Here is a 12658-nt window from a genome sequence, read left to right on the forward strand (position 1 = left end):
TGTTTGCAAATGGACACAATAATTTGATTATTGTGAACAATGAATGTGGTAGTGATCTAAAGGTTAGCCTTTTTTTGCACTGTGTATACTGCTGTGGGCAGGGAACCTTTTCTAGAGTGGGTTACCACCAAACTCAAGTCTGTATCTATCCCCAAAGTTGCCACATTGTTGTTCTTTCTGAAGGTATTGTGACTCTCATCTTCATTACCTTTGGTCATAGGTGAGGTGATGGACAGCTCACTTGGTGGTGTTCAGCCTGGAAGTGTAAATACTATAAAAAATAGTTTCTGTGACTTTACAGAGCAGTGTTTGCTGTCCAGCAGCGAGGGACTTGATGCATAGAGCTGATAATCATACACATGAATAATCATGTGTATAATACTCATACCCTGACTGGTGGTCAATAGCTGGGGTTTATTGACAGCAAAAGACTTTTAAAGACCAAGGGTCATGTAGGCATAAGGAAGGAGGACTTGAGGCAGGATGTCATTCATGTGTTAACAGCACAGGGAGATCTATGAGGGAACAATGTGTTCTAAGAGGCACCTCTTTTTGATATGTTATCTAAATGTGAGGATTAGGGAATTCCTGACATGGGTATTTCCATGTCAAGTGTTTCAGGACCTTTGCTCTGAGTTCGGGAATGTTCTTACAGGATTATAGTGGGTTGTAGTTTTACATGAGTGAGACTTCCCATGGTCCTCTCCTAATCAATTTATCTTCCTATACAGCAGGTCCCTCCATGCACGGCTGTCAGCTATAATTCTTTGTTTCTACTAAGCACACGGTAAGTGTCTGGGAATCTTTTTTAATTAAAAAAAATTGAGTGCTAAGAGACAGGGAGAGAGCACACATGTGCACAGGCCATCTACCTCTCACTCTCCAAATGACTACAATGTCTGGGACTAGGGTAGGTTGCATCTAGGAGGTGCAATTGTTGTCTCCTGCATGTGTGGTAGGATATTAGGGAGCCACGTTCTTAAACCATCACCTGCTTCCTCCAAGGGTGTGCAATATTAGGAAGCTGGAATCAGAGATGGAGCCAAGACTTAAACCCAGGCACTCTGATTTGGGATCCATGTGTCCCAAGCAGTGTCTTAACTGTTGGGCCAAATACTTACCCACAGCCAGTAGACTTTTCTCAAAACACAATGGGAAGGTTGGGTTTAATAGAGACTCAGACAACCAGAGTTAAATAAATAAGCTGTATTATCTGTACAAAAAATATAAATACAGTTTTGTGTTTTAGAGGAGGAAGTGCCTCCTTCCACATTCTCCAGCAGCCCTACTCATCTTGTAGTACTGCTGAGTCACAATTCACAGAACAAACATGAAATGTACATTCATCTCATGCAAGGAGCACACAGCTTTCCACCCCAAACCTAGGCTCTCCAGCTTACCCCGCAGCCTGCCTCCCACTGCCACAACCCAACAACGGCATAGCCTGGTATGTAGGAAATGCTAACCACTGATCTTCAATGGTTATTGAGCTAGAAATCATCAGCCACATTAGTAGTGTTATGGAATCAGACTCTATTGTTCCATGCATAACTCCTGTGCTGCCAAAGAGTCTAGTGCCTTGGTACCCCATGTTAGCTTTTACAATGTGTTCTGTACACAGTAAATAGATCCAGAGTTACACAACAGCTTCGATTAAAAACAGGAAAAATACAATAATCATTGCTGAGTTTACAGGAACACAGTTGCAAGAAATTAAAAGTTTCCCAAATACTTTTTTTCTCTGGATGACAATGTACAAGTTATTAATATTGCACTTTTTATACAAGAAAATCCTAATAAATATTCACAAAAGATATACATAGAAGACATTCTCTTTTATTTTAAATAAACATTACAATGATTTTTTTTTAGTAACGTGATTTCTTAGAGTATTTTTGTGGAGAGGAAAAATGAGAACCACCCTAATTTAGTCTATCACTCCCCTGGGAAAGACACAGATTTTATATTCGTCATCTTTACAAATTCTACATCTAGATCAGTTACAAGATTGCAGCCTTGCTGTCAAGGGTGACCCCAGGTGAGTGACATTTCACGTGTGTGTGTATGTTAGTGGTGACTGGGGATAGATGATTCTGGGCTCCCTTTCCCACACTGCCTATCAGACTGTGGCCACTCTGAGGGAGGGGCAAAGGTTACTCACCCACAGCTGCTCTGCTGATTGAGCAGTTGGCCAAACAGTCCTGAAGTTTTTATGTTACCACTTGACTTGGCTACAGTCATTTTATCATAGCTAACACATGTACATAGCTGAAGAGTGTGTGCCTTTTGCTCACTGAAATCTCCAATCACCAACACTGGTGTATAGTAAGGATGGCAACTTTTATAGAATCTCATTGTGTGGGAAGGATGGGTGGAAAGGCTTTGGGGGACTCTCTGGAAGCTTCAGTCCTCCTTTGGCTTGGCCAGAGCTTTTAATCACCCAGCCCCTATCTGCCATATAAATACTGTGTTTAGCAGCTCCCTGTACTCCAGAAGGGGTCTCAGGGCCTAGACTTGGTGGCTGGGATAAGGCAGGGCCCACTGCAGCTCCCCATGAACCCATTGTCTCACTTGTGCTCCTTGGCCAGCTCTGCAATGAAGTGGTTGCTACAACCTGGTAGATACCCTGGCAAACTGCTTAACAAACCGAGTTTTGAGAAATGGATCCCAGTCCCTGGCTCCTGAGTGGAGCAGCAAAGATAATATAGGCAGAAAGCCTGATTTTTTTCATGTTCCAAAGGCCCATGCCGTGGCCGGTGCACAGCAGCACTGAGTTCAGGGCTGGGCAACTCTGGATTTTGATAGAGAGATGCTGGGGCAACCCTCCTGTTCGTTTTACTACAGCAGTATGGGCTGAAAGGTCCTGCTGCTTGGTGCACTGGGCATCTAGCTCCATCCAGCTGAAGAGCTCATCCAGGCTACTTTAACCTTCTGTCCTTCCCCTTGCGACTTCCTTATCTGCATGGCTGTGTGCTTTAAGCTTGCTTTGATTGTCTTTTCCTGTGCCCCTATTTATCTGTATCTTGGGCTCTCTCTTTTAGCAGAGGAACTGAGTTCTGGATTGGTCTGTTTTGGCCTCAGCAAGGTGTTTCCCATCCCTTCCCTGCAGTCCTTGCCATGACCAAAGAGGGCAGAGGAAGGGATTAAGGAGCACACACCTGCATTCACGGTGTGCTCTCAGGGAAGACACAGCTACCTCTCCCAAGCTTGTACTGATCCCCTGGAAACGCCCTGGCTCCTGAGGTCCCCAGGGGCTCTTCCTGCTGCAGCCTGGGTCACTTGGGTACCAGGTTTGGGAAGGAGCCTGCTGTGCAAGGGAGGTGCCTCTGGGGCCTGGCTTGCTTTGCAACCACCTCAGACTTGGGTCCTTTTCTTGTGTTAACATTCTGTTCTCCAGCTAACTGAGAGAAAACAGGCTGAGGTGCTTGGAACTGGGGAGGCAATGGGAGATGGTGTGTGTGTGTGTGTGTGTGTGTGTGTGTGTGTGTCTAGGTGGGGAGGGGGGAAAATAAATAAATAAACTGAAGAAAGCTTAAGTTCTGTCCAAGGTGGTTGCGTGAGTCCTGTGTGTGGCCAGGGTTGTGGTCTTCCCCGTGCCCTGTCTTCACACTTTGCCACAAGTTCCGCAGCAACGAGATTTGAACTGGCTGAGCTGGCAGAGTTTCAGCTGTTTCACCTTCTCGCAGTACCTGGTGGTGTCTCTGCACTCCACTGGGAAGGGAGGAAGGGCCGGGAGAGGGACAGAAAGGAGATGTGAAACGGTGGCTAGTGTGCATAGCCAGTCATGGGGCTGCTGGGCACTTCTTGGGTTCTGCCTTGGCCACGCCCACCCCCCAGATGCCTGGGCATGTCTCCCTTTGGCAGGGCTTAGGCAGCCACTTGCCCCACCCCCCAGGCTGCCAACAGCAGGAAGAGAGGGACACCAGTGTGCAAACTGTGCAGCTGAGTTATAAAGCCTATCACTGTTTCCTCTTGGCTTTTTTTTTTTTTTCTGAAAGCCTGCTGTGTTCCGAGGGTGTTTGTCTTCTCTGTGTCTTTGGAGCCACCTCCTCTCTTTTTGGCCGATGAGTTTGTGGTTTTTCCTCTCTCAAGATGGTTCCCGAAAGAACTCAAAATTTGCCTTCTTCCTGTGTGGGAAGCACTTTCTATCTGGATTTTAGGTTCAGAGAAAGAAGATAGCGTTCCCAAACCCAACAGGGATAAAATGCAGGTGTTGGGCTGCGGAGGCTCCAGATATGAGGCAGGAGAGACTGAAATGAGGGTCTGGCCTTTTGCAAGGTCTGGTGGATGACACTGGGCTGGGAAAAGGGTCAATAGGTCTGAATTAGGTGAGAAGCAGAGCAGTGGTGGACACTGCGCTGGCTGAGGAACAGGCACTTGACATGCTTCTGTAGCATTCACAGTTCTCTCTCTGGAACCCTGTGCTCTACGAACCATGATTTAGTCTGCCCCAATGGGCACCAGCCCAACTGCCTACTGTGCACCCTGCAAGATGATTTCATAACAGCACTTGGTAAGTACTTAGCTGTCTCAGCACCAGAGGCAGATGCTGAAAGCCCTTGGGGGAAACAATTTGCCGCCACCTTTGGCCTGGGTGTGGGTACCACACATCTCTGTACACAAGCACATAGCCCTTTGACAATGCTCAGCTTTGGGCCCAACTCAGAGTCGTTGCGGAACCTGATCCGGTGATTTATGTTCAGGTTCCTTCCCAGGGGCTGCCCTCTGCACCCGATGCCCCATGGGGAATTTGCAGAAGGTTCTTTGGGGTTGGAACGTACTGTTTTCACATGGGGTGATGTTGCAGCGCTGCCAGTTGGCTGGCCGGGGTCCCCAGGAACACAGGTGTTCAGGAACAGCCTTGTTGGTGCGGGCGTGCACACACTCCACACGCCTGGACTGGAAGCCATAGTTGCCGCAGGTCGCTGTGCACAGGGTCCACAGGCTGACCCTCCAGTGTACACTGCAAGCCTCGGACCAGCAGTTCTGGGTGCTCACAGGCCTGCAGGAGATGGGGGCCAGATGGGGCAGAGAGCAGTCAGATGTGAAAACAATGTTGCAAACCTGGGGACTGCTGGGCAACTCAAGAAGTTTAAGCTTTCAGGTCCAGTGCAGATATCTTCTGCTCTTAAGTAATGGCCAGATGGTTAGAAGGCGGCTTCTCTTAATTGGGCCAGCATGTGCTTTTCTTTCTAGTGTCTACAGCCCTACATGATGCATAAATGAGTTCTACCCAGTGTAGGAGCCTCTAATAACGTACCTCATGCCCATCCTGGGCCTGCTATAGGTTCCTTTTGGAACACAACAAGGCCTCCCTTCGTGGAACAACACCCTGGACTGTCTGTATCCCCGGAGAGGAAAGCCCAGAATGTCCTATTCAACAAGGACAACCCACCCTGAGACATTGACTTCTGGGGAGTCCATTGGCTGAAGCGATGCAGGTCAGAGGGCAGGGTACCTGACCTTGGGGATGGGGGAGTTTGCAGGAGAAGCGTTCACTTACACCATCACTGATGGCAGGGGCTGAGGAAAGGAGTTGCAGAGCTTTCTCTTACCTCGGGAGGGCACTGCATTGCTCTGATGGTAAGGTGATACCATCGCGTGTCTGGCAGAAGACTTGTCTATGTTGCACAGCAAGGTGAGGCCCAATACAAGGCCCATTACACTGGAAAGCAGAAAAAGGCAGTTTTTATGAGTTAGGGATGAAGCTGCAGTGCTCAGGCTATGTGGGACACAGGAACCCTGGATGGGCGGGCTCTTAGGTCTTTGAGTCATTCATCTTTCCCCTCTTTGAGCCAAATAAGGGACATTTGCTGACACGCTTCCTTTGTGCCACCATGAAATGGTTGGTTTTTCTGTGGCCTGTGGGCACTCTGCTAGCAAATGGTTGTGTACTCTAGGCAGAAAAAGCCACCCTTCTCTCAGATGAACTACATGAAAAAGATCTAGGTTTAAGCTTCCCAGTTGAAGGCCTCTGAATAACACTACTTGCTTCAGTGCACAAAGTGATTTGCTTTCTTGTGAAAATCACCCTTTCCTTGGCTTCATTTTCTCCAGCAGAAACTCAGGACAGCAGGACAGAAAGCAGACTCAGGTAAGTCCCTCCTTGTAGTCGCTGCCTATATGATGGTGGAGATGGTGGACGTTTTCCCAGGGTCACCAGAAGACCATCCTACCACAACAAACATCCCTATCAATGGGAAAATATAAAGCAGAATGAGAGGGCAGGCATCCCTTGGGGGTTGATTTGGAACAAAGGCTTTGAACTTGGATGTTCTCGGCAGAAATTTTAATTGTATTACTTTCTTGCAAAGGGGTTTCTAAGGATTTCTGACCAAAGGTTAAACACAGCTGAAGGAGAAGGATTGAAGGTAAGAGCCACCTCTGGGGGCAGAAAACTGTGCTCAGGGCTGCTGTTGCTCTTCTGGACCCTGAAGGCTTACTGGGACACAGTTGGACTCAAGAAAATGTAAAAAGTGCCCACCCCCTGCACTTCCCTCAAGAATGAGAATTCCGCCTCAATCCTAGTGGTCAGATATATGTAACATAGTTTATCATGTTAACTACTTGTATAGTTCATTTTTTAAAAAATGTGAATAAAAGTCTGTGTAGAAAACAAGTGATTAAAACATAAAATATATCTCAATGAGATAATACAAAGTGAATGTGGAGATACAGCCAGGTGCATACATGCTGCCATGCCCTGAGAAGGGACTTTGGGTACTTCACTCCTGCTTCACTACCAACCGGAACAGTAAGTGCAGTTGAGCAAGGGGCCCCGCAGATTACACAGCTAATCCTGGATGCAGGTAAAGAAATAAAACACTTCCAGTGGTGTGTAACCCTCTTGCTTACTTGATCACTTCTTCTTCCTTTTCAAATTTAACCCTGTACAGTTACTGTCTAGATGATGTGCTGTTAAAATTGATGTAACTGAACCATTATTTTGTGCCTATTCTTGCATCTCACCTCTTTCCTTACGTGCGTTATGCATGCAATTGATATTGATATACATTATTTTATGAATATGCCACAATTGAATTTTCCATTCTACTTTTGATAAATACTTCTTCAGGTTTTATAGTTATTGATATAATATTGCAGTAAACATTTTTGTACATCTCTTGATGCCCATATGCATGCAGTATTGTTAAATGTGTACATAGAAATAGGAATGGGGACTAAATAGATTTAAGAGATAATGTTGAACAAGTTTACATGATGCTTTCACTAATTGCTTTCTTGCCAGTGGTATATCAAATTTCTATGTTTAAATATTTGGAAATGGTTATATACTTTAAAGCATTCTATTGGCTTTTAAATTTTATTTGCATATTTCTAGTTAATAATGAAATCTAATAACTTTTTTATTGGGTTATTTTTCACTTGGACAATTTTGTACTGCCAAATTCAGTCAGTTTTACTATTTGCTATTGTTTCTCTTAGAATTTGTATAAATCTTCTAATATATTAATTTGAAACTTAAGCAACACATGAAAATTTTTACAGACTTTTGGGTTACCACATGATGTTTAACACACATAGAATGTATTCAATGTTGAAGGATACAGGTATGTTAACCATTTCTTAGATGTTTATAGGGAGACATATACAGTAGATGATCATTTATAGACATCCTACTGTATAACAGAGCACCAGAACTGCTTACTCCCAAGTGCCTGTGACTTAGTTAATGGTTGACTGTGTCCATTCTTCCCTTTCCCCAGGATCTGATAACTAACATTATACTCATATAACTTGTACTTTGAGTGATATCTGTGGTACTTTCTATGCTTGGTTTATGTACTTCATTTGACATAATGATGTCCAGTTCATCCATATTTTTCTTCTTACTGCAACCAACAAGACAGTTGTTTCTCATGACTGAAAATAGTGTATACATGTTCCTTATTTTTTATCCATGCGTTAGCTGATGGACACATAGGGTGTTTCTTTTCCTTAGCTGCTGTAAGTAGTACTCTGACATAGTGACATCTTTATTTGGCTTTATATATAGCTGTGGGATTGCTGATCATGATAGTTTTATTTTTAGGTTTTTGAAGAACCACCATCCTGTTTCCCACAGCAGTGTACTAATTTACCCTCCCAGCAATGTGTTTTTTACATCTGGCATCTTTTGTCAGCTTGATAATAGCCAATCAGGCTGGGCTGAGTGATACCTCATTCTGGTTTTAATTTGTATTTTCTTGATGACTAGTGATATTGAGCATTCTTTATACATGTTGGCAATTGGTCTTCCTTCAAACAACTTTTTCTTTTGATCTTCTGTTTTAAAAATTATAGTATTTGATTTCCTGATATTGATATTGAGTTTTTTATATATTCTTGTCATTAACTCTTAGGAAATGTATAGCTTGAAAGTATTCTGTAGGTTGTCTCATCTCTCTGCTGATTGAGTGTGGAAGCTTCAAAGCTCAATGAAATCATATTTGTCTTCTGTGCTTTTGGGATTTTGGCTAAAATGTCAATGCCAATTATAATGCTGAGGAGTGTCCTCTTGGCTTTTACTTCAGTAATGTCAAAGTTTCAGGCATCAATTTTTTTTAATGATTTATTTTTATTGGAAAGGTGGATATACAGAGGGGAGGAGAGACAGAGTGGAAGATACTCCGTCTGATGATTCACTCCCCAAGTGAGCGCAATGGCTGGTGCTGCGCCGATCTGAAGCCTGGAACCAGGAATCTCTTCTGGGTCTCCCACGTGGGTGCAGGGTCCCAAAGCTTTGGGCCATCCTCAACTGTTTTCCCAGGCCACAGGCAGGGAGCTGGATGGGAAGTGGAGCTGCCGGAATTAGAACCGGCACCCATATGGGATCCTGGCGTGTTCAAGGAGAGGACTTTAGCTGCTAGGTCACACTGCCGGGCCCTTAGGCATCAAATTTATACATAATTCATTTTGAGTTGAATTTTGTAGACTTAGAGATAGGAGTTTAAATTCATTTTTTCATGTGGATTTCCTGAGACCATTCACTGAAAAGATTGCCCTTCCCTTTAAGTATGTTCTTAGCATCTTTATCAAAAATCAGTTGGCTGCAGAGGCATAAGTTTACTTCCAACAATCACTATTCTGTGTCCTGTATATATGTGTCTATTTATGTGGGAATATCATGATTTAATTGCTGTAGCTTTGTGTAGTATATTTTAAATTCAGGAAGTATGTTTTATGATGTGTTCATTTTGTTCAAGATTACTTTGGCTGTGTAGTGTCTGTTGTGGTTCTACACACATACTATATATATATATATATATATTTAGTTCTGTGAAAAATGTCAGTCATTTCCACAGAGCTGTCAATCTGTAAATCACTTGGGTATTATGTACATTTAAATGATAATTTTCAAATCTATGAACATGAGATATTTTTCCATTTCTGTTTTCTCTTTGACTTCTTTCAACGGTGATTTATAGTTTTTATTATGAAAATATAAGTAAATTCAACCAAATAGATGGCCCACAAGTATTCTATATATATATATATATATACATGTATACATATGCATATATACACATATATGTATCTTTTCCTGTGATCCATTGGTTGTTCAGGAATAAGTTGTTTAAAACAATTTCTATCTGTTTAGCTTCCAAAGTTTTTCTTAGTTGATTTTGAGTAGTATTGATCTTGGTCATAAAAGTTACCTGATACAATTTCTATTTTTTAAAAATTGATTGAGACTTGTTTTGGGATCTCCAGCATGATCCATACTGGAGATATACCATTCACTGTTGAGAAAATGTGTGTTGTATTTTTTGCTGTTGAGTAGAATGCTCTATCTGTTAGGTCCAGTTAGTCTAGAGTACAGTTTAATACCGTAGTTTTCTGCCTGTTAATTTCTCAAAGTGGGATGTAAAAGCTCCCTACTATGATTTAGTGGAGTCTCTTTCCTGTTACTTTATAATCATTATTTTCTCTTGCTGGGTAGAAACTTCTGTCTTAATACAATGACCTTCCCTTTTATTTCTTGGATTTAAACTCTATTTTACCTGATTTAAATATGGCTACTTTTTTCTTTCTTTTGGGTTCCATTTCTATGGAATTCTATCCTTTCAGTCTTTCTCTTCTGATAAATGAGTTGAGTTGCATAAAAGTAAGCAGCAGATGGTTGTCACTTGTTTGCTCCTAGAGTATTCCTGAGCTGAGAGATTTGTGCCAAATCTGTAGTTGATATGTTGCTCAGAATAAAACAGGGAGATGTCTAAGGTGGGGTAGTCCATCCCTACAAGTCTCCTCCTGGGAATATGGTAGGGCCTAAATCCGAGTACGTGGACAGCAATGGTGGGATGCTGTATCACATCTGGTACCCCCAACCTGCCAGCATCAGTACAGCACAGAGGTAGAACCAGAGTCTACACTGCTGTGATCTCCCAGCTGCTAAACTCACAATCATAAGCCATTTCAATCCTTTACAGGAGAGAGGCTAGCTGGGAGATCTGTCTGATCAACTGGAATTATAAGACTCTGTACTGGGACATAGCTGGAGGCTCTGTCCTCAGGTACTGGCCTGGGCACAGGGACCATCAGGATCTGCCCAGTGTTTGGTTCAATCATGTCTGCAGTAATTCTCAAGACATAATCCTATGGTTCCTTACTGTCTGGCCAAGGTTGCAGAAAGATGCATAAAGGCATCTCTTTGGTTCCCAGGCTGGAAATAAACTGGGTTTCAGTCGCTGGGTCCTGGTGCAGTCTTGGGGATCTAGGCCAGACCCATAAGAGGTGGTAATCAACACAGAAATCAGTCCATCCCATAGCGTATAGCTTTTTGCCTGATTCTGAGGCAACTTGAGAGGTGCATGGTAAGTGTTAACAGTAGGCCTCATAGCAGCCAGTCTGGCTCTGAACTTTAGACGCTCAAGTTCTCTTTCCTGTCCTCCCCAAATGCTAAAGTATTGCTTTTTCTCTTTGCAATAAGCTGGGGGAGGAATGACGGAGTTGGATGTCTAGAAAAGGAGGGTCCAAAATTCTGCAGGCATCAGTGAGGATAGGGTCCATGTAGTCCAGCTGGCACACATTTTTCATGGCAGCCCATGGCAGTCCAAGGTCTAGAGTTAATTCCTTCTCTTAAATAGGAGGTAAACTCTCTCTGTGTCCACTTCAAGCTAGAGGCGGAGTAATTTGGACAGCTCTTTTTTTTGTCCCCTTCCTCCTTTCTTTATTTATATTGGAGAGGCAGATTTACAGAGAAAAGGAGAGACAAAGAGAAAGGTCTTTTGTCTGCTAGTTCATTCCCCAAGTGGCTACAATAGCCTGAGCTGAGCTGAAGTGAGGAGCTGCTTCTGTGCCTCCTGTGCAGGTTCAGGGGCACAAGGCTTTGGGCCATTCTCAACTGTTTCCCAGGCCATACGCAGGGAGCTGGATGGGAAGTGGAGCATCTGGGACTTGAGCCAGCAACCATATGTGACCCTGGCCTCTATAAGGTGAGGATTTAACCACTGTGCCAGGCCCCTCCTGTCTGTCTTCATGAGTGAGTCTTGGTGAAATATGAAAACCAGGCACCATGGTCTCTCACCTGGCTTCCTTAGCACTGGTTACTATGACCTGCTGCAAAAATGGCTTTTAGATTGGTACCTCTGCAGGAATGATCACTGGAGCAATTTAGCTGCTTCTAACTCCCTTGAGTCCCCCTTTCATATTTTAGCTGTGAACACACATCCCTGCTACTTGCTCAGCTTCTTTAGATGTGATCATGCGTCCGTCCTACTTAGCTTCTGGCTACTAGTTTTCAAGTGTCTTAGTCCATTCTGTTGGCTTCAGTTTTTACTCACAGAATATGGAAGTTTGAGTGAAAACCTAAAATTTTGTATAGTTCAGAAAGATTTGTTTGGTGAATTTTAATAAATCCGTGTGCATATCAAAGCCATTTAAACATACAGTTTTTAAATGCACGATCCAGTAGCTTTGCACACATGATACTACACTAACCATTTCCAGTGCTCGTATGAGGTTGGTTCAGTTTCTGGTTGCACCTTGACATGTCCAGGGACTTAGAGCCTCCTAGTCTTCCATGTTGCTAATGCTCATCAATGACAAACAGGAATTTCTGAAGGTATTACATGTTCTTTTAGCCCTAGTTCCTCCACTTCCATTTGTATCTCAACCTGTTGCTAAGGTGTCTTTTATAGGGTGATCTGTGGCTGCCTGTCACTTAAGTTCTTGTGGTTACTTTTATCTTGCTCTGATGCATTTTGCTCTTTCTTCTGGAAGAGCTCTTGTTTCTTTCTGAATACACTTTGTGATTTTGTTCCTGTTCCATAGGTTATCATTTTCACATTTCCCACAGTGTAATCATTGTTCCCCATGATCCATGTTATGCTTTTCCTCCCCTCAAATGGCACCACTTAATGATTTTGAAGGTGATAAATAAGTAGCATAGTTGTTTTCGGTTCCAGTTCTATATATTTCTGAATAGCTCTACCTGGGTAATTCACAAACATCCCTGCTAACTATATTTCAAAGTTTTTTTGTATTACCCATACACTCCTGTTCTAAGAGTTATCTTGACCTCATTTCTCTCTCATCCCTGATATCCAATGGATCCACATGGATTATTATTTTCCAGTATCTTGGTTTCCATTTCCATTTTACAGTATATTCATTCCGGTCGCCCTAATTTCTCACTTAGATGAGATTGGGAAAAGAA

General features: G+C 43.2%; 1 protein-coding gene across 2 annotated transcripts in view; it reads right to left on the minus strand.

Moving 5' to 3' along the window:
* Positions 1 to 3492: 3492 nt before the first annotated feature.
* Positions 3493 to 12658, minus strand: part of ADAMTSL1 (ADAMTS like 1) — a 385347-nt gene continuing 376181 nt past the window's right edge. For both annotated transcript variants that reach the window (XM_041004529.1, XM_041004530.1), the window contains 3 exons: positions 5556 to 5665; positions 4782 to 5002; positions 3493 to 3711 (listed from right to left, as the gene is read on the minus strand). In XM_041004529.1, coding sequence (XP_040860463.1) covers positions 3605 to 3711; positions 4782 to 5002; positions 5556 to 5665 — 438 coding nt within the window. In that variant the 3' untranslated portion in view covers positions 3493 to 3604. The remainder of the gene's footprint in view (positions 3712 to 4781; positions 5003 to 5555; positions 5666 to 12658) is intronic.

Source organism: Ochotona curzoniae, unplaced genomic scaffold (genome assembly GCF_017591425.1).
Source record: "Ochotona curzoniae isolate NIBS_2020 unplaced genomic scaffold, NIBS_Ocur_1.0 scaffold_3208, whole genome shotgun sequence".
In the NCBI taxonomy this organism is placed as follows: domain Eukaryota; kingdom Metazoa; phylum Chordata; class Mammalia; order Lagomorpha; family Ochotonidae; genus Ochotona; species Ochotona curzoniae.